General features: G+C 41.0%; 1 protein-coding gene across 4 annotated transcripts in view; it reads left to right on the forward strand.

Annotated features, from left to right (window-relative positions):
• The first annotated feature begins 605 nt into the window (after nucleotides 1-605).
• The window catches only part of ALMS1 (ALMS1 centrosome and basal body associated protein), a 76,043-nt gene continuing 50,514 nt past the window's right edge, over nucleotides 606-26,134 (forward strand). For 3 of the 4 annotated variants that reach the window (XM_055723499.1, XM_055723544.1, XM_055723671.1), the window contains exons 1-3: nucleotides 606-726; nucleotides 15,121-15,255; nucleotides 16,873-17,068. In XM_055723499.1, the coding sequence (XP_055579474.1) occupies nucleotides 661-726; nucleotides 15,121-15,255; nucleotides 16,873-17,068 (397 nt within the window). In that variant the 5' untranslated portion in view covers nucleotides 606-660. The remainder of the gene's footprint in view (nucleotides 727-15,120; nucleotides 15,256-16,872; nucleotides 17,069-26,134) is intronic. The other variant, XM_055723604.1, reaches the window with a different exon arrangement.

Below are 26,134 nucleotides of genomic sequence, written 5' to 3' on the forward strand. Positions count from 1 at the left end.
AAACTTCAGTAGTGCTGCCTGAGGGTGTGTACTAGTTTGCATTAGCGGTGAGAAACTTATAACCAATCCTGTGTGTGAATGAAAATGAGTATGTAATACACTATGAATGTGCGAGTGTTCTACTGTATATAACGTGTACCTTCATACATATATAATAGACACCTAATACGTAACTTTGTGTGCACGTTGGGCAGTGATCCCCCGTGCATCCAGCACTGTAAATAAAGAGAACGCCAGCCTCTTAATGCGACGTCGGTGTTAAGAGGTTTACTCCTGATTGTTGCTGACAGTCACACTCACTCGGAAAGCCTCTCATTTAACAGACATTTCCCGAGTGTGCGCCTACGGACAGACCACTCCGAGCCAGCGGGCGGCCCGACCAGCCGGGGCTGGAGACCGGTCTGTGTGAGGAGACGCGGCGGAAGCGTTACCACCCGAACACCCCGCCCGCCAAAACTCCATCTCGCGCTCCCTTAGCCGTCGCTGGGCGGCGCCCGCCCCGCCCCGCCCCGCCCTCCAACGGCCGCTCGCCGCGCGCGCATGCACGGGGCGGGAAGGAGCCCTGGCGCCCGGGCGGCGGCGCATGCGCGGCAGGGAGGGGCGGGCTGGCGCCGGCTCGCGTCCCCGCTGCGCGGAGAAGGCGGCTGTAGGGTTGGTGTTATGGAGCCGGGAGAGCAGGCGGAGGAGGAGGAAGATGAGGAGGAAGATGAGGAGGAGAGGGTTCCTGTGAGTACAGGGTCTGGTGGAGGGGTTTGGGCAGGCGGCTTTGAGGATAATGTGGCAGGGAGGCGGTAGCGGCTCTCAGCAGCCCCTCACCCCGTCTGCGGGCCTTGGGGAAGGGGGGTGTGACAGGCTGGTGCACCCGGGTTTCTCCTTCCACCCCGGGCGGGGAAAACTGGCTTAATCTCACATTCTGTCGCGGAAGGGACTGTCACTGGCTGATTTTTCTGGTCCAGAAAAAGAGGGATGCAACTGACCTGGCCTTCCCCCATCTCCTGCCCCGGAGAGAAGGGGGTCTGTGACCTGTCTGATCCCTCTCCACCCCCTGCAGTCTCTCCTGGGAGAAGGGTGCCTGTAACTGGCTTGGTTTTTCTTCCCGTTCTGGGAGGAGGGTGTGTGTGTAATTGTCCTGTTTCTTTTGTGCCTTATTCTGCCCTAGAGAGGGGTGGATGCGGCTGGCTCAGTCATTAACCCTCCTGGGAAGTCAGAACCAGGGGGGCTGGCATTGCCTTATGGAGCTATTCCTGCCCTAGAAGGGCTCATGCATGGCTCTGTACACTTTGCTGTGTTCATATCAAAGCTGGAGATGGGGAACAGGAGTTCTCTGGGGATCACTGGTGTCCATCGCATCCTGCCACCCCTATGTTCTCACCCCCATGTTCTCACCCCAATAATTGCCGTCTTGCTGAACTTGCCCCTTGTGACAACATTGGAAAGCTTTCTTCCCGTGTTGTTGCACTGTTCTGGTGCCCGGTCTTAACTGTCCTGCTGTCTTCATGGTAGTTTCTAGAAGTGTAAAGGGCTTGTAGCACCTGCACAAGTTCTGACTCTTGTGAACTGTTGGGATTCATGTTTGTGCAGGGTGCTTGAACAGCTGGTGTCAGACACTTTGGTCTGGAGATGTTTAGTGATGTCGTGCCCACAGATCTGTGTTAGGAAGGTATAAGAGAACAACCCAAAATGAAAAGCTACACGATGGTGATCGTTCCAGAGCTTTGTCCCGGAACTCTGAAGGAACTCAGAGGCACAACAGCCAGATGGCAGCCAGTAGTAGATGCTATGTCAATTTTTACAAATGGTCCGTGGGAAGAACCACAGATTAGTATAGGTTTCAGTCTTATCAGAAGAAATATTAGAAACTAAAACAAGGAATGGAAACAGCCATGTGAATAAATATGACATATTAAAGGAAAGTCTGGACTTAACAAACATGTGAATATGGGAACTCAGTGTATCACAGATTCACGGAATGGTTTGGGTTGGAAGGGATCTTAAAGACCATCCAATTCCAGTCCTCTGCCATGGGCAGGGACAGCTGCCACTAGCCCAGGCTGCTCCAAGCCCCATCCAACCTGACCTTGGACACTTCCAGGGATGGGGCATCCACAGCTGCTCTGGGCAACCTGTACCAGTGTCTCAGCACCCTCATATAGCTAATGTCAACCTGCCCACTTTTAGTTTAAAGCCATTCCCCCTTGTGCTGTCACTGCAGGTCCTACTAATAAGTCTGTCCCCATTTTTCTTGTCAACCCCCTTTAAGTACTCGAAGGCCACAGTCTTAATTCAGTTTCCAAAAGCCTTCTGCTGAAGTACCTTCACCATATGTTTTCAGGAAGGCTAATTTGCAGCAGAATAAAGGGACAGTTCTTCCACTACTCTGCGTTCTTGTATATATTTAAGTAGAAATGAAATTAATTTGAATGCTGATATACAGACAAATTTCACAGTAAGTTCTATGTGATGTTATAAACTAGTGAACTTGTTTCCTGCTTCTTGTTTTACCTTTATAATAATCATCACAGGTCAGTTTATTTTGATCCTTTTTGGGTGTCAGGTTTTCTTGTTTTACAGTGGCTGTTGCTTCCTTCTCCATATTTGTTTTGCGCTGTGGTTTAACTGCTGCTCTGACAACCAGAGCTCAGCTCTGGGAATACCAGATGGAGCTGAGCCAAGCTTGTTGCTCATGTACTGCTGCTCTTCTGGGTCAAGGGGATGCAGGTGCAGACAGAGGGTAGGCCAGGGAGATCTTCTGTCTGTCGTAGTATGGCTGCTCTTACACCTTTATTGTATGTTTCTGTTGCAAGAGACTATTTTATCTGTAACTTTAAATGGCAAAGATTAGCACTGAAAACGTGTAACTTCTAACATGCAGGGTTGTGGTTTCATGAGTGCCATATAAATCAGCAAGCCCCAGCTCACCTGTTAAAAAAGTGACTTGTGCTGCTGTGCCCTGGTTGCTTGTTGTTGCCTCTGGGTTGTTCTGTCACATATTCCAACAGACAGCAAACCAGCACAGCTAGGCAGTGGATTGTTAACTGCAGTTAAAATTGGGTTAAGTAACACCTACTCAACTCTTACCTCAAGCTTTTGCCTACTGAAGAGAGACTGGGGACTGTATCTTCCAGCCAAAGTGCTAGTTTATGATAATTATGGCATTTATTTATTAGGCATTATGGAGCTTTTGCCATCAGACTGCAAGAGTGAGAAGAAATTCTGTAACCAATGTAGAGATACTTTTTACTATTTATGCAATTTCTGTTTTGGGAGTTAAAATACTTGGTTAGTTTCCTCTTTTAGTTTGTATTTGATTATGAGGATGCTTTAAGCCCTGTCCTCCAAATTTCTTGACTCTACATTTAGCTAAGCATACGTTTTACAAGTAAGATCCAGGAGGATCAAGTTTTTGGTTCTCATTCTTAAGTGCTGCAAACTGATGGCTGTAGTCCATCATTAATAGAAATATTTCTGCCTCCTTTTTGTTTTTTAAAGCTAGGTAGAAACATCAAACTAAGGTACCTACTGACAGAGCTAGCTTTTATTTAAATGGTTACTTAGTGTTGGAAAGATACAGCAATGAACATTTTTTTTTTTAAATACAGAGGATAGTACAACACAAATTACAGTTCTTGTAAGTATGATCTGAACAAAAAAAATAATTCAAAATCAGGGGCTACTCAGTGCTTTTTCAGTGATCCAAAGCTGAGAATGTAAAGAAGTAGCAGACCTTTCCATTACATAAAATCACTCAGGAATGCTGTTAAATGTTCGTATTGGAGTTACAATTTGGACAGCAAGCAGTTAATGGATTTTTGCACAGGAATGAAAATAAGATGGCTAAGCTACCTTGTGTGAAACTCAATTTTGTCTTTATTTGCAATAAGTAGACAAGAGATTGATGCTTGGAGGAAAGTTAATAGTTTTGATGTTTAGCTGTTAGATTGCTGAAGTGACTGTAGCAGTGTGATCATACTAGGAATTTAGCATCTTATAATTGGAAATAGGCTCTCACCTAGGCTGCCTTTCCTATGAGAGTTTGGACCAGGTGATCTTTCGAGGTCCTTTCTCACTGAGCTATTCTATGATTCTGTGAAACCCAAAATAAGTAATTCTGAATTAATAAAGAGGAATGCAGCTTCCACTGGAAAAAAATTGGGATAAACCCATAGTTTCACTTAGTTTTTACTCTGTGTGCCTAGTAGAAGAGCTTGTGGGTGAGCGATAGTACCTGGGGTGGTGGAGGCTTGAGAAGGTGACTGCTTAGGTCAAGTGGACTTACACAGTCCATAGGGCTGGACATGATGTGTCCGAGGGGGTGGTGGAGCTGGCTGATGTCATTAAAGTCCCTCTCTATCACCTTTTCAAAGGCTGTGATGAATGGGAGATTGTTCGTAGTAACCACAAAAAGGTTGATGTTCTGCTCTTTTTTTAAGAAGGGTAGGAAAAAGGACCCGAAGAACTACTACTCAGCTTAGCTGTTCAAAACCTAACTGGTGGTGTTCCTCTGGGGCCAATCCTTGGGCTACTGCTGTGTAATGCCACACTGGTGACCCAGGTGGATGGCGTGAGTGCACATGCATTGAGCTTGTGGATGATATGCTGGAGGACAGGGCTGCCATTCAGAGGGACCTTGGCCAGCTGGATTAATGGCCCAAGAGGAATCTCATGAGCTTTAGCTATGAAAAATGCATAATCCTCATGAGAAAATTCCCATACATCAGTATCAACTGGTGGCCCTTCAGAGAAGAGCCAGAGGACCTGGTGGACAGGAAGTTGAATTGGAGTTGACAGTGCACTCTGCAGCAGTGAAAGCTAGTTATGCAGTCGGCTGCATTAATAAAAGCAGAACTGGCAGCTGGAGGAACTGAATATTCCCTTCTCTTGGCCACAGCTGGATCCTGTCTCCTATTCCAGGCTGCTGGTACAAGAGAGAGGTCAGCAAAGTGGCCTGAGTCTGGTGGAGGCCACCAAGACAGTCATGGGGCTGGAACACATGGTGATGAGGAGAAGCAGCAGAGGCTGGGTTTGTCTGGCCTGGGGAGGAGGAGGCTGAAGTTGAGGATCTGGCAGCGGTGCTTTGCCAGAGGAGAAGGCAGAGGCAGGCTCTTCTTGGAGGTGCACAGTGACAGGACAAGCAACGGTGGTGTGTTGCAGTAAGGAGAAATTAACTGGAGACAAGGAAATCGGTTTTTCACGAGGAGGGGTGGTAAAGTGCTGGACCAGGACCCCCACAGACATGGTTGATCCCACATCCTTGGAACAAGTCACAAACTGACAGGATGAGCCTGACCTAGCCTTGAAGTTAACTGTGATTTGAGCAGGAGGTTGGCCTAGGTGACCTCCAGAGGTCTCTTCCTGCCTCAGTTACGCTGTGATTACATGAATAAAACGTCTACTTCAGGCATTAAGATGTATTCCAGTAATCAACTTTCAGATTGCCTTCCAGTGCCTGTGGCTGAGGTGTGACTGTGAACAGAGCGTGCTGTCACCTTAAGAAACTGAGTAAAAAGTAGGCAGAGTTGTTGCAGATCAGCAGTGATTAATTTTCCATTTGTTGTTTTAGGACACTCCATAAAGCTATTGATGTTACAAACTTGACAGTGGAAATGACTGGTTTCAAGAAATTCAAAACAATGTGCTAGCAGTCTTTGTAATTCAGTGTATATTGTGTAAATATACAGATTACTGTTCTGGAACACTTTCAGCACATCCCCAACAGTTTACTGTGTCGTGAATCTTCCCTTCTTGTGTTTGAGATGCACTGCACTGGTTCTGATCTCTTGTGGCTATTTGAAAGTCCAGTGTTTGTTGCACAAAAGTAATAAAACAGTTTTTGGATGAATGGCTCAAGAGAAACCTCCTAAGCTTTACCTGTGAAAAATGGGCAGTGTTTCTCACTGAGAAAGAAAATCCCCGTACATCAGTACTGACTGGTGGCCCTTCAGAGAAGGGTAAATTCTGTAAACAGAATTTACACAGCAGCTGCTGTACTCGTTGGTGATGCCTTCATGTTGGGTGGGAATGGTATGGGTCTGAAAAGTACTGCTAGCACACCAGTCCTTACTAAAAAAAAGGCCACCTTAAATAATTTGTTTCTCATACCTGACAGCACCAAATCATTGTTACATTCTTCTGAGTATTTTTGAAATCTAAATTATTATGTTAATAAATTAACTTCTGGTGTTGACCTGTTTGCAGACAATGTGAGTTTTGTTATTAATTTCAGTAGCTGGACTTAAATGCTAAAAGTTTTTGTTCAACTTGTGGTACTGGGCTTCTGGCCAAAAAAATCTCTGATGTGAAAACTGAGTCTGAATTTGAATGAGGCTTCTATTTTTTTTATTTTACTTTGTGTTCTGACAAAGTAGGGTTGATATGGAATATAAAGCCACGATAAATGAAATTGCTGGGTTACAGTGAAGTGCAGTTGCATTTGTGTAGCATTAAGGGAATTCTGAGTTTGCATGTAGCCTCTGAAGTGCTTTTGCTTGAGTGTTCATTACATGCTGATAATTGCTCCATGAAATGAGCAGGTAGGTATAAGGCAGCATGACCTACATTCTTTGTGTTCTGGCAAAACTGTTTCTTTAATCTTCAGGGACACAGTCATCAATTCCGTTGTAACAGGTAAATATGTGTCTGTTTCTCTATGCTCCTTTGTTCCTTCCCCACAGCTGGGGAAGACCTTGCCCTGCGGCAGTGGGTTGCTGACTCCAAGTGGCGTGAGGCTTGCACTGCACTGTTGTTGGTACAGGTGATTTAACAAAAAACCTTTTAAAAAAATCATAACCACATACAATTTGAACATAAACCAATGGACAAATGAAAACTAGAACTTTTTATAACGTGGTGCAAGTTGTGCAGCTATGAAGAAACCTCCAGTGAAAGGATTTCATTCATACATTTTTTGTGTCCAGTTATTCAGGAAACGTGCCTGGGGCTTGTAGGATGGGGACTTTTCTGCATCTGTATTCAAAATTAATTTTGTGTACGGACAGTCAAATTCATGCTTGTCTGAAATATAAAATGTTGTTTATTTAATTATTCATTAATTGTAGTTTTTATATCGTATACTTGTTTATCCACCAGGAGTAGGCGATAGAAGCACAGAAATGCAAGAATTTAGAACAAACTGTTTGAAACCACTTGAAATAATTGTTAAGAAAATACCCACTGTGACTATTAAGGACAATTGATTTCAAACCTGTTTAATTACCGTCTTTAGAGAGGGTAAGTGATCTAGTAGCTAAGCAGGTGGTGGAGTATGATTGTAGTGTGACCTCGGAAGAGTTTTTGGTCTTGGGACAAGCTAAGAAAACAGGCAGCAAGTTTGGAAGGCATTCTGGGTACAGTTTTTGATTGTTCTTTTTTTTTTGGCTTGTTCCTGTTTATTGTCTTTGAATTGGATGATTAGTATGGTGAGACCTACAAAATGAGTAGATAAGGCTATGCTGGGGTAAAGTGATAAATGCTTTGGAAATGGTATCAGAATTGGGAATGTTCTTGACAAAACAGGAAAAAATAGTTCCTGAAGTTAGAAAGATGAAATCCAGCAAAGGCAAGTTCAGAGTAGGATCTACCTTTAGCACTTATGTGATCACCTTTATTTGGTGTAAATGCTCACTGATGTTGGAAGAGTTAGTCCTGAACTCCGCTGCCTGTTTTTGCGGGGTTGATGATTTTGCAGCTGCATGTTCAGATGGATAAGGAAACTGAAACACAGATTTATACTGACTTACCTTGGCCACATACCTCTGATTTTTAGGAGGGAGAAATGAAATGAAGTGTTTGGAAGAAATTACAGTGTATTTCTGATGTTTTGGGAAGATTAGCTTAGAATTACTCATCTAGGGAGTTCTCTTTATATCTCTCTAGATCTTTTTCTTTGTTGTGCTGTGTTCTATTGTATTTTCAGTGGTTTGTGGGTTAGAATAAAATAAGGAGAGCTAAGCCTGGATATACAGGCTTTCAGTAGTTCAAAACTGGGAAATGTTCATAGTTATTTCTATGAAACGTAGCATCAGTTAAGAATGCCAAACGTGAGCTGCTGTTCCTACCATTTCAGTTAATGGCACTGTGTTGTGTGTGGGTGGTTGTAGCTGTTCAGCTTTATTTTTGTCTTTTCCTCTTATTATGTATTTAGCAGCAAAGCCTAAGTTCTGATGTGTTGGATTTAAGTAGGAAAAACCTTGTTAAATTTTAATAATTGGTGTTTAATTATACGGAAGGCCTTGGAGATGATTATACTAATTTACTAAATCCTAAATTCTTGCTTGCAACTGCTTTGTTGTGTATGCTGTACCCTGGTACACACAGTGCTAATATATGGCAGATTTCTTTGGTTGTGCTGTTCTTTAATATTGCTCTTTGGATTGAGGATTAAAAATGATATAATGAAACAGAATGTGCTGTTGCCTGTTTGCTTCTTTCCAGCTGCTAACCCATGAGGTCTGCCATTGTAAAGGACAGATTATTTCCTTTATGGTGTTTTGTTAATGCAGTGTCAGGTTCCTTTAAAGAGCAATGCTAAATGCATAGTGCAGCCTTATGTATGCAAGCATGAGAAACTACAGCTGATGAGTGTGTGGGCCTTAAGTTCTGCCACTTTGAGCTGGGGCATTTATTACATGAAAACACAAATCAAGCTTGGGTGCTAGCAGGAGAATCCTGCTTGTCTGGGAAGTATTTGACTTCAGGAAGTGATCATCTTTCCCTAAGGTCCTGCTATTACTTCAGTATCTAAGGCATGGTTGGCTTTTGATTCTCTTTGATTTCAGAGCATAAAATTTTGATATATGCAGTTCTGTAAAACTTGCATTTTTTTGTTTTCTTTGAAGGAAATTTTGAAAGAGCAAACTCCAAAGTCTTAGGTTTTTCTGTGAAAATTTCATGAAGTATATTGGTGTAACTAATATGCTTTGAGAGAACCATGAATATGGTTCTTGCGGTGATGTGCAAGAGCTGAATGATTTAAATAGCAGTTTTGGAATGGGTAAATGTATTGGTTTCACTGAGCATTTGCTAGGTGGGCTGCTCTGAAGTTGGGGTGGTAGGATTGCTTCCTGATTTGTGGAGCTTTCAGCTTATTGAATGGATGTCTTCCTGGGAGAACATAATTCATGGTAATTTTTCTTTTCACATGAGGTTTCTTGCATTGAATGCTACTAATATTTTTGGAGGAGCATGTTTCCGTGGAGAATTCCTGACTAATTATGTTGCTTTCTTGGGGGTCCTGCTTCATCTCCCTTCCACTCACCCCCAATTCAAATCCTCTTCCCCTTCCACCCACTAGGAGCATTGCAGACACCTCAGTAGTTCATGGGTGTTTTAGTAAGAAGCATTGACAGTGAGCTGGAAACCAGTACTGGTAAACCTGGATGGAGTTGGGAAACTAACAATGAGTGTTTCTTGCTTTTCTATCATTGTATTTTTTTCTGCTTGCTTAAACAAAAAAAAGTATGTTTCTTGTTTAGATCAGGGAGGTGCATGCTGCAGAATCATTTGAATTATGTTTTAACAGGAATTGACTCTGTAAATACGCTTTCTCTACAGTTCTGCCACTTTCTTCTACAGTCACTGTGCAGACCACTTTTCATGTTCATGATGCCATAGCATCACTGTGACAATGACAGCAGCTATTTACATGAAATATTTAAATAGGTGAAAGTTATCAATTATCTAATTATGATACAAACATTTATTTCATAGAGACCTGGAATGGTTTGGGTTGGAAGGGACCCTAAAGATCACCTAGTTCCAGCCCCCTGCCATGGGCAGGGACAGCTGCCACCAGCCCAGGTTGCTCCAAGCCCCGTCCAGCCTGGCCTTGAATGCTTCCAGGGATGGGGCATCCACAGCTGCTCTGGGCAACCTGTGCCAGCGCCTCGCCACCCTCACAGGGAAGAATTTCTTCCTAATAGCTAATGTCAATCTGCCCTCTTTTAGTTTAAAGCCATTCCCCTTTGTCCTGTCACTACAGGCCCTACTAAAAAGTCAGTCCCCTTCTTCCTTATCAGCCTCCTTTTAGTATTGAAAGGCCACTATTAGGTCTCCCCATAGCCTTCTCTTCTCCAGGCTGAACCACCCCAACTCTCCCAGCCTGTCCCCATATGAGAGGTGCTCCAGCTCTCTAACCATGTTTGTGGCCTCCTCTGGACCCGCTCCAACAGCTCGATGCCCTTCTTATGTTGGGGGCCCCAGAGTTGGAGGCAGTGCTGCAGGGGGGCCTCACCAGAATGGAGAAGGAGGGGAGAATCACCTTCCTTGACCTGCTGGCCATGCTGCAGGTGATGCAGCGCAGGATACAGTTGGCTTTCTGGGCTGCAAGTGCACATTGCCAGGTCATACTGAGCTTCTCATCAACGGGCACCCCGAAGTCCTTTTCCTCAGGGCTGCTCTCATTACAGGCTGCATTCTCCACCCAGCCTGTATTTGTGCCGGGGATTGCCCTGACCCAGGTACAGGACCTTGCATTTGGCCTTGTTGAACTTCATGAGGTTCATATGGGCCCACCTTTCAAGCCTGCCAAGGTCCTTCTGGATGGCATCCCTTCCCTCCAGTGTGTTATATCTTATTTCACATTCTCATTCATGCTTTAGTCTGTTTGGCTTGTGCTGCTGTAGGTGTTTGTGTTTTTGACTTTCTCTTATAACCATCAGGCAAAGACAGGTGAAGTTTCCGAGCATCAAATAAAAGATGTGCATTATGGTCGGATCAGACTATTTGGGAAATCAGCTCTGCCACTGATTTTCCATATTGTTGTACACGAAGTTCTCTGTGCCTTGTAAAGGAGGATAAATATTTATCATGCACATTCTGAAGCAGTGCTGTGAATCAGTGTTTGTGAAACATTTTTGGGCCTTTGCATGGAAGGTACTACATTAAGTACTCTTAGCAATAGTAATACTATGATTCCTTCCTGCTCTTCTGGGTGACTGATTATTTGAGCCTTTGGTAGCTCTGGATATAACTGTACTCTGAATCTTCTAGAATATTGCTATTTGTAGTAATCGCATCATAACTCATTAGCATTTCTCCACCAAATTCTTCTTGAGAAATCTGCATATGATACATCTTTGGCTCTGTTCTCCCAAAATAAGATTGGTGGAACCTTTCCCAAATTCTAATGTGAAATGAATGGGATTTGAAAACTGTAAGTGCTAAGAGAGCATTTGGGAGGAGGAAGTACTTCTGGGAAAGAAATATCCTCGAAGTGGAACCTCAGTTGTACTTTATTCATACTCTCATTTTATCCTCGTTTGCCTAAGACTTGTTCAAGTTAAATTCTCTCCTCAAGAAAGATTCTTGCTAGCTTCAGTTCAGTAGATAGTGAATTGTGCTTTTTTTTTCATTCTTTAATAAAATATTTTGATAAAAGATTATGACGTGAAGCTACAGGTAGAAGAAACCTGTTCAGATTATGTTTTTTCATATTATTTTTCTTGCAGTGTTGTGACAAAGAATACATTGCTCCAGGTGCATTGAAACCTTATAGAAAAAGGCTCAAATTCCAAGTTTGGCTATAAGGTTTAATGAGGTGGTTATCTTGATCATATTTTCTTTAGGTTGCCAGTCAACTTTTTTATTTTTCTGGAAGCGAGTTTAGCAGTAGGCTTTGGGAACTGAAGAATCGTCTTCATGTGAAGTGGTTCCTCTGGCATGCTGGTGGGTAGAGTGAGGGAACTCTGTGATGGAACTGCTGCAGCATAGAAAAAGTATTATAATTAAAGTGGCTGACAGGTATACAAGTAATTAAGCAATTCTGAGAGAAATTGCTCACTGTAGGCTAAAGAAGGCCTTTTTAAAGGGGAGAATGAAGAATAACATGAGCGATTTGGTGGTGCAGTCTTTTGTTCATTGTGTTCATCTTGAACGCTGTCATTACTCATCCCTTCTAATACCTTCTAGAACACCAACTTAATTAGCTATGCTCAGCATATCTAAATAAAATCAGTATCTTTTTTTTTGCAATTAGTTTTCTAATCACACTATGGGTCTCTTACCTAACACTATTAATTTCAAGTACCTAATGCTATTAATTTTCAGTTGGATTAATAAAGCTGCCCTTTTCTGAAGATGCGTATTGTAAACCCAGATTTTCAATAATAGGCCTTAATTTAATTACCGAATAGCTACTGGAATGATTTGCCTTCAGAGCTATTGTCACGTATGCTTCAGTGCTGCTTCTTTTAATGACTTGATTAGTATGAACAACAGGAACTAGGGGAATGTAATAGACATTGAGTATATGCATACAGGCTGAAATTATTATCTTTAGTCCTGATATAAAGCCCAAACAAACTTACTTTTGTGTGGGGAATTAATTTGGAAAAGTAGTTTCTGCCTGGTTGAGTCCTAGTTTCATAGGTATGATTTGCATATGATCAGTAGTAAACATTTTACTTTTGAGTCCTATAGCTTTTTAAAATTTGGACAAAAATATTCTTGTCATTCTTCAGAATAATCTGCTTGACAGTGCTGACCTGTATAGAAAGCTACATCTTGTTTTTATTTCAGTGATGCTGTTTTGTGGAAGGATTTAAGATGCCATGTGGTACTGAAATTCGGGAAACTGTTATCCTTCCAAAAGCTAAAATTTGAGATTGCTATCTAGAATTGAAGTTTTTTGTAGCTGTGCCTGAAAAATGCAGAGGTGTTGCCCCAATGATGTTCTTTAGTTTGCAATCAGACATCTGAGCAAGTGGCTTATTTTAAAGGAAAAGCTGTGTGTTTAAGGGTTGAAAGGTAAAATCTTGAATTGGACCCCCATCTCTTACAAGTAAAGTAGGCTGCAGTTTCCAGGGAGGCAGAGTTTAAGGATTACTTGTTCATGGGCAGAATTAGGGCTGGAGTTAATGGGAGTCCGTGTGATGCTTTGCCAGTGAGTCTGGGCAGTCCCCTGACCAAATAAATGCTATTTAAAGGCAAGAGGGGTTCAGCCCATCTTCAGCTTTGCATGTTCTTAGACTTAGTAAGGGTGAAAATAAGCTATGCCCTGGAAGGCTGGATGCTGGTAATTGGGAATTGGAGGGAAGGCCCAAATTCTTTCTCTGTAGGTAGACAACCCAGCCACAGGATGATGATTATATAAGGTGTCCCTTCAACAAGTGAGTCAAAATTGAAGGGGTTTTCCTCAGCTTATCTCTGAAATCTGTCAATCCACTGTCTCCATGGCATAATTAATGGCTTCTTAGGAATGCAAGAGATGGATAAATATTCATTTGTGATGGCTGTAATTTATTTTTTGTGGATGGATTGAAGATGATATGTTTTGTACAAGAATCACATTGAACTGAGGAGGTGCCATAAATAGTTGAGTGAACTCACCTTTCTTAAGTTCAAATATGGGCTAGCAATTTTGTAATAAAATTAAAAAAAAATCTTAAGCTTTTATTCACATGCTTTCCAGCTTTTTAGTGCATAAGAAGAGTGAAACAGAAACCAGGTGTCAGTTTAGCTAATCTAATAGGTAATATTCACATTTAAAGAAAACAACCTCAAATGCTGAATTTTACATGTTTCTTTTTACACTGAAGTGTGTCTGTGTTCTGGACTATTCTCTAAGCTTGTGTCTGATCTCTTAGAATGTAATTAATGTCTTTATGAAAACTTTTATTGTTTGCTTTTTTTGTGATAGTGGTTGCAAATGGTTTGCTCAGTCCATCAAGGTAGATCTGCGCTGCTGAATGGAAATTTTCGAATTTATATTGGACTAATTTATCAGAAAATCTGTTTAAAAAAACCCAAACACCGTTGTCACTGGAGGACTTCTTAACTGAAGGCACATATCCAACAGTATTATTCATGTGGAAGGCAGGCTTCTGGGAAATCATTTGCTTCTTTCTCACTGACCCTCTCCTTTTCTCAGTGTGTGACCTTTTACTGTGGCCCTTCACATGTTGCCACATTATGGGCTGTTTCAATTCTCATGGCAGCCAGGTACCACCAGGTAGTAGATACATAATTCATGGTACAGGAGTAGGTGATGAGGAGCTTCCTCCTGCCTCCGCCCCCACTGCAGTGTTCTTCAGATCCCAGCATTTGCTGGCTTGGTCACTAAAAAATAACTCCAAGGGTAGCTAGGCTTTTTAAAAATATATTTGTGAGTTAAATTGGAAATAGAGTTGATGTGAGGAAGAGGATGAGGACAGAGAGGGGCATAAAAGAGGTGGGGGAGCTACAAGTTCTTCTGGTTGAGGCTTCATGTTATATTGTTATATTAATAATATTACCTGATACTCAGTGCTAGTCTCTATGATTTTTTTTTTAAGCCGATAGCTACTTTCCTGGAACATTTTTATTCGGCCTGAAGCTTGATGTTCCAGAAATGGCTATTTTCAGACTTATATACCATTATGTTTGAACCTGACCGGCTTTCTTGTCTGGGCAAAGCTTGTACAGTTGCAGTGACCTCAGGCATGGGCTATTATGGAAGAGAAATCTCATTCTGACTTCAGAACAGCTTCTTCTGTTGCCTTGTAGGAAAAAAAATGTTACAGCTGCTTTTCTAGGCAACAGTTCAATTTAACTTCAGTTCATGCCCTTAAAGTATGTCAGGTATTGCTAAATTATAATATAGAAATCAACCTCAACTGGATTTAAGATACTTCCATAAGGTTGCTTTTAAAATCTGGTTTACAACATTGATACAAGTAAACCCCTTCTGTTTTAAATAAAATAATAAATAAAATAAAATTAAAAATATTACTATTAACCCCCCCAACAATCACTGTTAATAAATGAGATGGGGCAGATGCTGGAACCTGACTTTGACAAGGTGATGAGCTTTTTTGGTATTTTGTGGTTTACTCAGAGCTGCATGTACATGGGTTGGGAATGAGAAATAAATTTCTGGCCCTTTGAAATGATTGGCTAATGTGCAGAACATCATGCTTACTGTTTTTTGGGGTGTAAAGTGGCAAATGAATCTACCTCTTTTAGTTAAATTGTGGAACTCTGGATAATACTTTGGTCACTAACTACGTTGAAGCAGATGTCCAACCTTTGGCATTGGGGATGGCTTGAGTATTTTATACATTTCATTATCTGTTACTTAAATACATATATGTGTTGAAATACGAAGAAATTATTTTCTGTTTTGAAAGCATGTATTGTTTCTTTTAGCCTATTGCAACAACTCCACCACGTCGCAGCTGGAAGGAAGAATCCTTAAGCCACAGCAGTAGTGAAACCCAGGCATCAGTTACCAGTGGGATCTCCCTAGGAGAAGAAATAAGGCAGAAAGTTGCCATTAATCAGGTTATTTGTACTGTACTTTGTTTTGCTTGTGATTGAAGGTTAACTATGTGATTGAAAAGAATATTAACTGCTTTATCTGCATAATTTAGACCTCCACTGTCCTCACCCTGTAAAGTTCTCTGTTCCTGTATCTTGGAACCATGGAAAAATAGGACTGTTCTGAACTCTGACAGGTCATCTAATGTAGTCTTGATCCAAGTGGTACAAAGCTTTTTGACATTTATCCATTCAAAACTGAATCTACAGTAGTTCAGTGATTTGATTTCATTTGTTCCCCCACCCCTTCCCCCTCTTCCTATTTTCTGGTTATAAGCCTAGTATATTTTTCTAGTGTAACGTTTTCTTCTTTGCAACAGCACCTTTGATCAGTATTCAGTTTGTAATTTGCTATAATCCTGGTCCTGCTACTGCCTCTTAAATTATCTGATCTGTCTACCTCAAAATAGCTGCTTTACATGTTAGCACGGAGCCATGCTTCAGTTCATGTGAAATCTGACTACTTTTAGTGATGAGTTCATATGTGATTAAGAAAAACTGTACTGTCATCGTGATATAGTCATAATAGTTCGATCTGATGGATATACTGCCAAATACTTAATTACTCTGAGAATTGCATAAGATCACAGGTGTTTTGAAAAGACAGTTCATAAAAAAATTTGGTTTCCAAATGATTATAAGAATCTTGTGCAAAAATTATAGTTCATATGGCAGAATTCTGATGTGAAAAGTAGCTTTTAATACCTTGGTAGTGTTTCAAAAGGTAGAAGAGCTTGCAGCTCTTAAGTAGGAATAGTACTGTACTTCTGCCATCGCTGGGACACTTAATTGTTTCTATTAACATATAGAATCATAGAATGGTTTGGGTTGGAAGGGACCTTAAAGATCTGATGATAATGCTTTGCCTTATAAATGACTGATATTCTTAATTCTCTGCACTAAAGACTGGTCTGTGCCTTTTCTATAATTAAAATTTATCTGTTTAATTACTTCCCCAGTAATCCCAATGCAAATTCTTTAATGAATTATGTGAACTAAAGATGCTTCTTTTGATTTGAACATGAACTGAAAATCTTTTTCTTAAAATATACCGAAGAGTTGGTTAGGATACTCAGGCATTATCTGTGTGAACTCAGAATTTCTGTAACTAGAGACTTTATTTAAAGACAAATCAGAAACCGTTCTGCTTGTTAATCCCCAGTTGTATGATGCAAACCATCTTTACTACACAGTGTCAGGAACTGGATTGGCCTGGCATCCTACTGAACTGTTTGTCCTTACCACAGTTTTTCTTTAAGTGAGAGATTTCATTCTGGTTTGGAAAAAGTCTTCTGCAGTGGCAGGATTTGGAGATGGAGCTCAGTTTCAGACAAGTGATGGAAGGCTGGTGATCATATAGTGAGCGATGACAATTTAGGCAGTAGTGAGGATTGACTCTGGACTTCAGGAGTTTATAGCACATCATAATTTTACATTAAAAACTGAGTATTTGTACAGAATTTAGAACCAATAATTCCATTGTTTCACAACTTAGTCATTATTTCCTTTGGAAGTAGGTCTTATAAAACTTCCTTGATGCTAGAGCACTTTTTTTTTTTTTTTCTCCCCACCTGTTCTTAGGGAATTGAGTCATGGTATCAGCTTCCAGCAGCAGTGGATGCCAGCCGTTTAACTGCTGCCTCAGAGACAAAGCTTTGCCTGACTTGTGATAGAAATGACCTGACGGAGTTCCCTACACTGGAGGAAGGAGTTTTGCCTTCAGCAGAAGCATCTGGAAGGCAGTTTCCTGGAGATACAGCACATGGCTTACTGCTGGGTATGTTCAAAGTTGCCTTTTACTTAACTGCAAAACAATTAGGATCTTACTTTTCCTTTTAAATCAATCCCTGACCTGGATTTGACTTCTCTTACTGAGAACTGGTGTTTACAAGGTACATTCTATGTAATTTTGTTGTCAAAGACCATCTTCAAAACGAGATAAGGGCTTGTGTACCTTCCCTGGATCTTTTAACAGGTGAACTGATTTTATTTCTTCTCTGGTAAAACTGTAGTCTTATTTTCCTTTAGAATTAGTAGTAAACTTGAGTAAAGTTAGAAATTTTTTTGGGTTCTCTCTAGGTGAGGTGATAGTTCTCTGCGTCCTTAAAATTACAATGAAATTTTAATTTATGTAGATTTGTTAGTAAAAAATATTTGATAATTTTAGAATAGGAGATGTAATAATAAAGTAGACATAATTGCATTGGTAACATGAAAAACAGTTTGATAAAACTGTGTGTATGCTTGCACCCCTTTCTCACATACTGAAGCTACTGTGCACTGCTTCTATGTTTCACTGCATTTTATAGGAGATCTTTATAGACAAAGTAATCCCCAAATACAGGTTTAAAAGTTTTTCAGTAGCTCTTTACAAAGGTATCTTACAAGTGTTACTGCTCTTTAAGTAATCAGTATATGTATTCCTTTTCAGATAAGAGGAAAAACTGAGGAATTATAGCTAGAAGTACTATACTACTGCAAGATTTAACCCAAACTATCCAGATAAGGGATTTGCTTATGTAGGAAGCTAGTGTAACAAAGACTACATGGAAGGGGAAGGTGGTAATTGTGTGCAAAATGTTAAGTAAGTTGATGTTTACCCACTTCTACTGTTGCACTCACAAGCACCAACTGTTTTGTTTCTTCCCCCCTCCCCGCTATCCCCCCATGAGTAATCTAGCTTGCCTGTAACACGGTGGCCTAGCATACTGGCTGTCAAGTCCTGGAGTGGTGCTTTGCTGTAGTCTGCTGTCCTGTTGGCCTGACAGAGAAAGGAGCTGTGTATGTCAAATGGAACAACCTTGTTGTCATCCTTCTGTTGTCAGAGCACAGGACCTTCTGCTAATGAGTGTTCCAGTGCTTAAACACAAGTTTATACACACAGTCTTCATTCATATCAATATTACTATCTTTGTTACAAGTCCTTACATTTCCCTCTGGGTTTGGACAATACCCATATTGGAATGTAGCACATTAATAGGGATTTTGATTCTTTCCAATATATTGGTCACCTGGGCCTCGGAATGTAGAACACCCATTTTAGAACACCCATTTTCAATTGGTGTGCTGTCTTCAATATTGCTAATTACAGCACTAAGATGTGAAAACCCATGTGCATTGTATTTACGTATTACAAGTGTTACCATTAACAGTGTGGTTTGGAATAAAAAACCCTCATCTGTGGGGTGTTAAAGCCCTGTTTGTAGTACAGCTGTGAGCATCCTTTAAGAATAATGCAGCAATGGTGAACAGTTAGGGTTTCTGCATCACTTAATCATAATAGCTATTGTTTTTCTAGCTTAATGTGTTTTCTGACTTGATGTTTCCTTGTACTTTAGCTGCTTCTTCTATTTATCGTAATTCACCAATGTTTGCTCCAGCCATACTAATCTCAGACTAGCACACTTCCACATTCCGTAATTCTGATTAGCTGTTGCACAATGGGTGGGCGCTGTATGTGTTTCATCCTGGATATACACAGGAAGGACGTTACTGTTTTTTTTTTATGTGGGGTTCAGTTTATTGATGTGATCCCCAGCAGGCTGGGTACAGGGAAAGAACGTGCACACAGCTGTTTCCAGTATCATAGGTGAGAGGAATATTAACTGCAGATCGGTGCTAGTGTGCAAGTAGCTGTTGCTGCATCAAGTACAGCATTCTGCAGGCTGTATTCATGTAGGACAGATGAATTTGTTATAACTCCGTTTTTCATAATGTGTTTCTAGCTCTATTAACACACCATTAATGATTCATCAAGCTCTCACTTTAGGTATCCAAAGTGACTGATGGATTATTCAGCCTGGAGAAGAGAAGGCTATGGGGAGACCTAATAGTGGCCTTTCAGTACTAAAAGGAGGCTGATAAGGAAGAAGGGGACTGACTTTTTAGTAGGGCCTGTAGTGACAGGACAAAGGGGAATGGCTTTAAACTAAAAGAGGGCAGATTGACATTAGCTATTAGGAAGAAATTCTTCCCTGTGAGGGTGGCGAGGCGCCGGCACAGGTTGCCCAGAGCAGCTGTGGATGCCCCATCCCTGGAAGCATTCAAGGCCAGGCTGGACGGGGCTTGGAGCAACCTGGGCTGGTGGAAGGTGTCCCTGCCCATGGCAGGGGGCTGGAACTAGATGGTCTTGAAACTCCATTCTGACCCAAACCATGCTGTGATTCTATAATTATTTTTGGTATTGTAGCGGGGATTGTGCATCTATTATTTGGCGGTCATCTTTATTTTTGATGTTAAATGTCCTGGTTTTTATTTCTCCTGATACCATGGTTGTATTATGTTCCATGCTTGGAATTTACACCAATCTAGACACATGAGGGGTTTTTTTGTTTGTTTTCTCCCCCCCTTCCCCCAGGCTGTTTGTTTATATTTTTGTGGCAATAAACCACCATTTATAGTGTTTACTGTCCTATTAGTAATCCTTATTGCTACCACTTGCATTTGGGTGCAATTTATATATATAAGTAATATTTTCCATTTCTAACATCTCTACTTCAGAAAAGCTAGGCGTTTCTGTGCTTCCTTTCACATCTATTCATCACAGTTGAGTTAAAGATTGGTTTGGGAAGTTTCAAGATTTAGTATTTCACCTTTATCCGTTCTTAGTTACATTCATTTTCTCCCATGTGGAGTCAGAGTATTCTGGTCAATTCTGGTGCTATAATTTTTAGTCCACTGGTAGTAGTACATCTTTGAAAAAGAAAACTTCTCTTTACAAAGATGCAGCATTATTCTCTGCATCTTAAGATACAAAGCATGTTATGGATTCATTGTAATAATTTCTAATAAACTTCAAAATAATGGAAACGGAGAGACTCACATTTTCAGTCATTGCTGTTAATCATAGTTAACATATCTGTCCCCAACTTGTTTCTTATGGAAATAAAGCCAACTTCTATCAGATCCATTTTTCTTGTTAATTTATTTGCTCATTTTTTTCCTCTTGCTTTCTAACTTCAAGCTTCAGCTGTGGGCGTTAATCAGCAAAGTATTGTGTCTTCCCCTTTTTGTACACGTACATTTAATGAAACCAAAACTAACAAATTCAGAACCAAGTAATGTGTGGTTAACAATACCCATATGACTCAAGTGGTGTACTTCTGTGCTTTCTATGGGGGACAAAACTAGCCAAGCCTGTTTTCAGTAGCCGTTTTAGTTACCCAAGCTAGAATGTTTTCCTTGCTTGTCTTACTTTATTTGCGTTATTTCCATTTATTGCATTTCTGCTTCCTTGTGTGTCCAAGTTACTGTGCGAAACAACTGTTCACCAGACCCCCAGACATGACTGTTAATCGGTTGATTCTGCTCTTAAGTTTGCAGTTGTTGCATTTAGACATAGATTTCTGAGGTTTTTTCAACTCTTAAATGCCAGTTCTAACATCAGTGATCATGCACTGTATGTTAACATTTGGCTTCCAAAATTAGCTCTGTCTCAATTCCAGCTGAATTGTTAATTTTTCCTGCACAAACCTTTGTGTATGTATACTGTAACTTACTGTTGTGTCATCTGTGAGCTTCTTACCTGCTCATAAAGCTTTTTCTTTCTTCTTTATTTTATGATGTCCCACCTAGATTCCTTTTATGCATGTACTTGCAGACACTTCCTTGGAAACACGTAACAATGCTGTTACTAAGCCTAAAGTGTTTCTTTTGAATTGATACCCCTTAGAGCAGGGGTCCTCAAACTTTTTAAACAGGGGGCCAGCACGCGGATGAAGTGGCAGGCAGTCATCTGTGACTGCTTGGTTTCCCCCCCAACCCCCGGTGGGGGAGGGTGGGGGGGTTCTGTAAATACCAGGGGCCGGATTGAGGACCCTGGGGGCTGTATCTGGCCCGCGGGCCATAGTTTGAGGACCCCTGCCTTAGAGGATCACTCTGCAAAAGCAGGTGTTACTCTTCCCATTAAGTTATTGTATTTGTGACTGACTTCTCCAGGATGTAACTGAAATTGCTGAATAAAGGTGTTTCTAAAACTGCTTTCACTACACGGTTGAGCTAGGGTTTTTCATGAAAAAACTAAATTATTGTAGGCAAATAACATGATTGCTTGTGGTATTATAAAATAAACCTGTATTGCTTCCAGTTAACTGAAAGTTGAACACGCAGTTTGCCATTCCTGTACTTGCTTGTGTAATCCTACTTGTATGTAGGTTGCTTCTGGGGTTTTTGTTTGTTCTGAAGTTAAACAACTGCTTAAGGGGATGGAGTTGAAATTGCGTTGGGAATAGCGTGGTAGACATTCATAGCAACTCTTGAGGGTTTTATGAGTTTGGCTGTTATTGCAGTGTACAGCTTTTGCTCATTTTCATCAGTTTCTGTGGTTATTTTGATAATCTATCCTTTGTGAAGGAGCCTCTAAGAAGAGAGAGTATCTCTGGTGGACTGGGATTCTGAGGTTCTGGTTCATACTGAACCCAACCCCTCTGAGGCCCAAAGCTGAGTGCCTTCCACTGTAGGTCTCACACTGATGGTTGCAACTAGCCCTTGTGTCTCCTGTTATGCTTTCTTCAAAGACTGAGTTTGGCTTTGCTAACTTGGATTATCTGGTTCAAAAAAATTGCTGTTTCTCTGCTTGAACCTTGTTTTACTTGTTCAGGGATTCTCTAGTAACTTTGTAGTGGTGAATACACATGCATTTCCATTTAAGACAGAAGATGACTTCTATCTGTAAAAGCAGAATCTGGTATGACGTTAGAGTAGAGATAAACATCTACTGAAGGAACTTTTAAAATCCTGCGTGTGATACAAAAGTGTTAAAGGGAAGACCAGCACTTTTTTTTTATTTCTTAAAAATTTCAGGTAACTTACTGGAAATCCCAAGCATTTGCCCGTAGAAAGTTAATGTGTTGCTTTTAGTCTACACTGGATAAGCCTTTTTGATTTTTCTTTTTTTAGACAAAGTGTTAGGAAGATGGAGGGAGGTCCTATTCTAACATAGCAATACAGGCACACAGGCTTTGTATAGCTGAATTAATTGCTGGCTGCTGTGGGTTTGGAACTACTACAGAGATGTTTTCAAAGAGGTTTTCTCCTTTATGAAATAAAACCCACTCTTGACTATCTCATGTTTGGGTCTACAAACAGCTTTGTGATGCAAAGCCATGTGAACATCCAGCGAGTTGCTGTCTGGTTAGAGTTGCTTAATACTGAATAAAACCCCCTTTTTTGTTTTGCCATATAGGAAATTGAGGTTGAAGATAGAAAGTGGAAGGACACGGTAGGTTAGGCATTCTGCGTCTTCACCTACATCCTCTGTGTAAGGTTGTTGTATTTAGTATATTTTATAACATTTTGTTCCCATTATTGTCATTTGCAGAACCGGAAACCATTTCATAAAGAAAGATTTCCTGATATTTGTCAGGTTTTGCATTTTAAATGCAACTGGAATTAAAGAGGAAGCATAAGGCTTTTTAATATGATACAAAGATGTGAGAATTCTCTATACTGCTGCTATTTTATTTGTTGCTCTCTAGAGAGTGTGCCAGTAGCTACAGGCTTTTTGTATATGCACTTACATTTACAGATATAGGAGGAAAGGTGAGAGGGAAAGGAGGAACATAAGCTATAATACTAATTTTGTTCCTTTTCTCTTCAAAAGTGTTTTGAATTTCATATAGGGAGGGAGGGAAATCACAATGACAGTTGTATTGAAATTGCTCCTCTTACATTGTGGAACAGATTGACAAAGCCAAGAAGGTTTTGTTTTTGTTTTGCCTTCCTTTTTTATCTTCCACAAATGGCAATTTGACTCTGGCATTCAGAATTGTCAGCAGGCTGTAAGATAAAGTAGCGTGCCCAGCTTTGCTTGTTCAGTGAATTCAACTGTGAGGAAGCTTTTGACCTTCAGAGCGACAGCAGGAAGAATTACTGTTTTGACACGAGATGCTTGAAGAGTGTTGTACTGACGTCACTTGCTGCTTTAAGCATCAAGCACCAGCTTCTCTGCCTGCAAAACCTAGGTTATGTCTTGAGTGTAATGAGCCCCTAAATCAATGTAAGCATCCCAAATATGATAGTAATGATCTTTCTGCCTCATGAAGAAAAGTTACTGAAAATATTAGAATTCATGTGCTATAAGATTAAAAAATGCCAGAGGAGGTAGAACATGTGACATAGCAGGAATTCTATATTATATATATAAAAAATTTGGTTTTGTAGCCCCAGTTAAATGTCATCTGTTGAACTCCTCAAGGGTGCTTTTACAGGCCATCTCTGCAGGTTGCTGCAGCGGGCAAGCTGGAAGAGAGGGTTTCCATTGAGGATGTGGCTGCAGTGAATCTTGACTATTCTTTCCTCCTTTTTTTTCTGTTCCCTTTTTTCCTCACTCTTCTTTCCTGGTCTTGTCAGTCATCTGCTGTTTCAAGTCAGGGATCACCACCACAGTTCCTCAAATTGGAAACCCCTGAGGAATCATAGAATGGTTTGGGTTGGAAGGGACCTGAAAGATCACCTAGTCCCAACCCCTTGCCATGGGCAGGGACACCTCCCACCAGCCCAGGCTGCTCCAAGCCCCGTCCAGCCTGGCCTGGGACACTGCCAGGGATGGGGCATCCACAGCTGCTCTGGGCAGCCTGTGCCAGCGCCTCACCACCCTCACAGGGAAGAATTTCTTCCTAATAGCTGATCTAAATCTCCCCTCTTTTAGTGTAAAGCCATGCCTCCTTGTCCTGTCACTGCAGGCCCTTGTAAAAAGCCCCTCTCCAGCTTTCCTGTCAGCCCCTTTAGGCACCAGACACTGCTCTAAGGTTTTCCCAGAGCCTTTTCTTCAGCCTGAACAACCCCAACTCTCCCAGCCTGTCCCCAAAGCAGAGCTGCTCCAGCCCTCGTACCATCTTCATGGCCTCCTCTGGACCTGCTCCAACAGGTCCGTGTCCTTCCTTTAGGGTACTGTCAGCCTAAGGCAGATTTCTGACACATGGCAAAATCGGAACACCCCTTGGTGGAGCTGGGGGAGCAGGACTGCCTGAAATGGAGGCTAAACTGAGGGTACAGTTTTGCAGTGTATTTGGTCGGCTGAAGTCTGCTACTGAAAAGGAAGAGTCTGGCTTTTCCTTGTTCTGCATGCTTGTTGCTGCTGCATCCCCTCTGCTAAACCCACTGTGTGAATCTGTGCAATCAGATCAGCTTGCTGTTTGGATTGAAATGTAATAGCAGTTTTGGAAATGGAGATGGTTAAATTTCTGAGTTCTCTTGCCTTTGCAAGAAAAGGAGAGGGAAACACCTCTCTGGGCTGGGGTGGAGAGATTTGAGCTGTCCCTTCCTGCTGAGATGTAGTCTTGCTACTTCCAGTAGAAATAGAGAGTTTGATGGCTCTTGTTTAGGAGTACATGTAAGAGGCTGAGGAGGGAGGGAAGAGAGAATTGAAGCAAGACTTTTGTGCTGTTCAAATAACTGTTGAAGCCGTTCTGTTGTAGATAGCCAGCTACATTGTATTGTGTGTTGATGCACCCAGAAGCATCTTGTTTGTCACCTAGGTTTGTGTAGCTTCAGCGTTTTACATTGGATTCTTGTTGTATATTATCTGAAGTTAATGACCAAATTTCTGTTCTTGCATATGTGCATACAAAGGTAATCGGGTCACCTTTAATCTTCTCTTTGATTACACTAAACAGATTTAGTTCCAGGAGGCTCTTATGATGAGGCATGTTTCTTCAATCTTGTAGCAGTTTCCTCTGATCCTCCTGTGATATTTGCAACTGGAGTTATGGTCCTCAGAACCTGCAAATACCATTTCAGTAGTAGTTTCAGTACAAGGTTGGAAAGAATAGTTCTTGTAACTACTTATTCACTATTCTTTTTATATATAGCTGAAAATTTTGCTTGCCATTTTGGATACAGTATTGCGCTGGCCTCATATCAGTGGTTTGTTCATGGTGACCCAAAGTCCTCGTCTAAGTTGTTGCTTGCTGAGGTAGCTCTTGACTCCTGTTGGATTTGCTGGGGTGCTTTGTTTCCCACCAAGGCAGGGCTGGACTTAGTTGTACTAAAACTTGTATCCTTTGCCATGCTGTGATGCCAGGTGACCCAGGCTGCCCTGTATCAATGGTCCGTGTAGTTCAGTATTCATTGCTTGGCAGATACCTGCCTCATCTGCATGCCAGCACTGTAAGACCCTAGGGATTTCTGGAGTTTCAAATAGGGCAGGGACAAGAATGGGTCTTGAAGGGACCCACTAGACGCAGTGAGGATTTCCTATTTATTATTGTGCGTGCAGAATGCTAAATTGTTTTTCATCTGTTTGAGTGCTTGGTCAACTTTTTTAATACAAACATTGAGTGGTACTTGAATTTTTGTTGATATAATATATCTTTAAAGCATTGATTTATCAACCCAATGTTGTGACTTGTGTGTGTGTATATATATGTATATGCACATTTATTTTATCAATATATGTGTAGGTGCATTATGAAAAAATGGCTTGGCAAGATCTATTTCTGACAGCATTTGACAGTTTTTTAGTTATTTTTGGTTCCCTCCCTCAGTCTTTTTTGTTTCTTCATTTACAGAGACAGCATACCCTGTCTTTATTGTGTGGAAAAAGGTTTTTCTTTAATAACTTCTGATTTTCAATTAGCTTGAAAACACATTTTAATTCAAAGTAAAGAAGTTAAGCTGAAAATCAGGAAAGCTTATTTTCCTCTACTATTGTATGAATAAAAATGAGATGCCAGTTCTGAAAACATGAAGTGTATCATGATGTGAGATGACAAGTCTAATTTGATAACTGCAATTACTATTGTCTTTGTTCACTAATATCGTTCTAAATGTTAAAGAAGGTTTGGGAGGGGAAAAAAGTACATCTAACACAGCCAGGATAGTTTAGATTCTAACTGGCTTAATG

The sequence above is a fragment of the Falco cherrug genome, chromosome 1, assembly GCF_023634085.1.
Source record: "Falco cherrug isolate bFalChe1 chromosome 1, bFalChe1.pri, whole genome shotgun sequence".
NCBI classification, from domain to species: Eukaryota; Metazoa; Chordata; class Aves; order Falconiformes; family Falconidae; genus Falco; species Falco cherrug.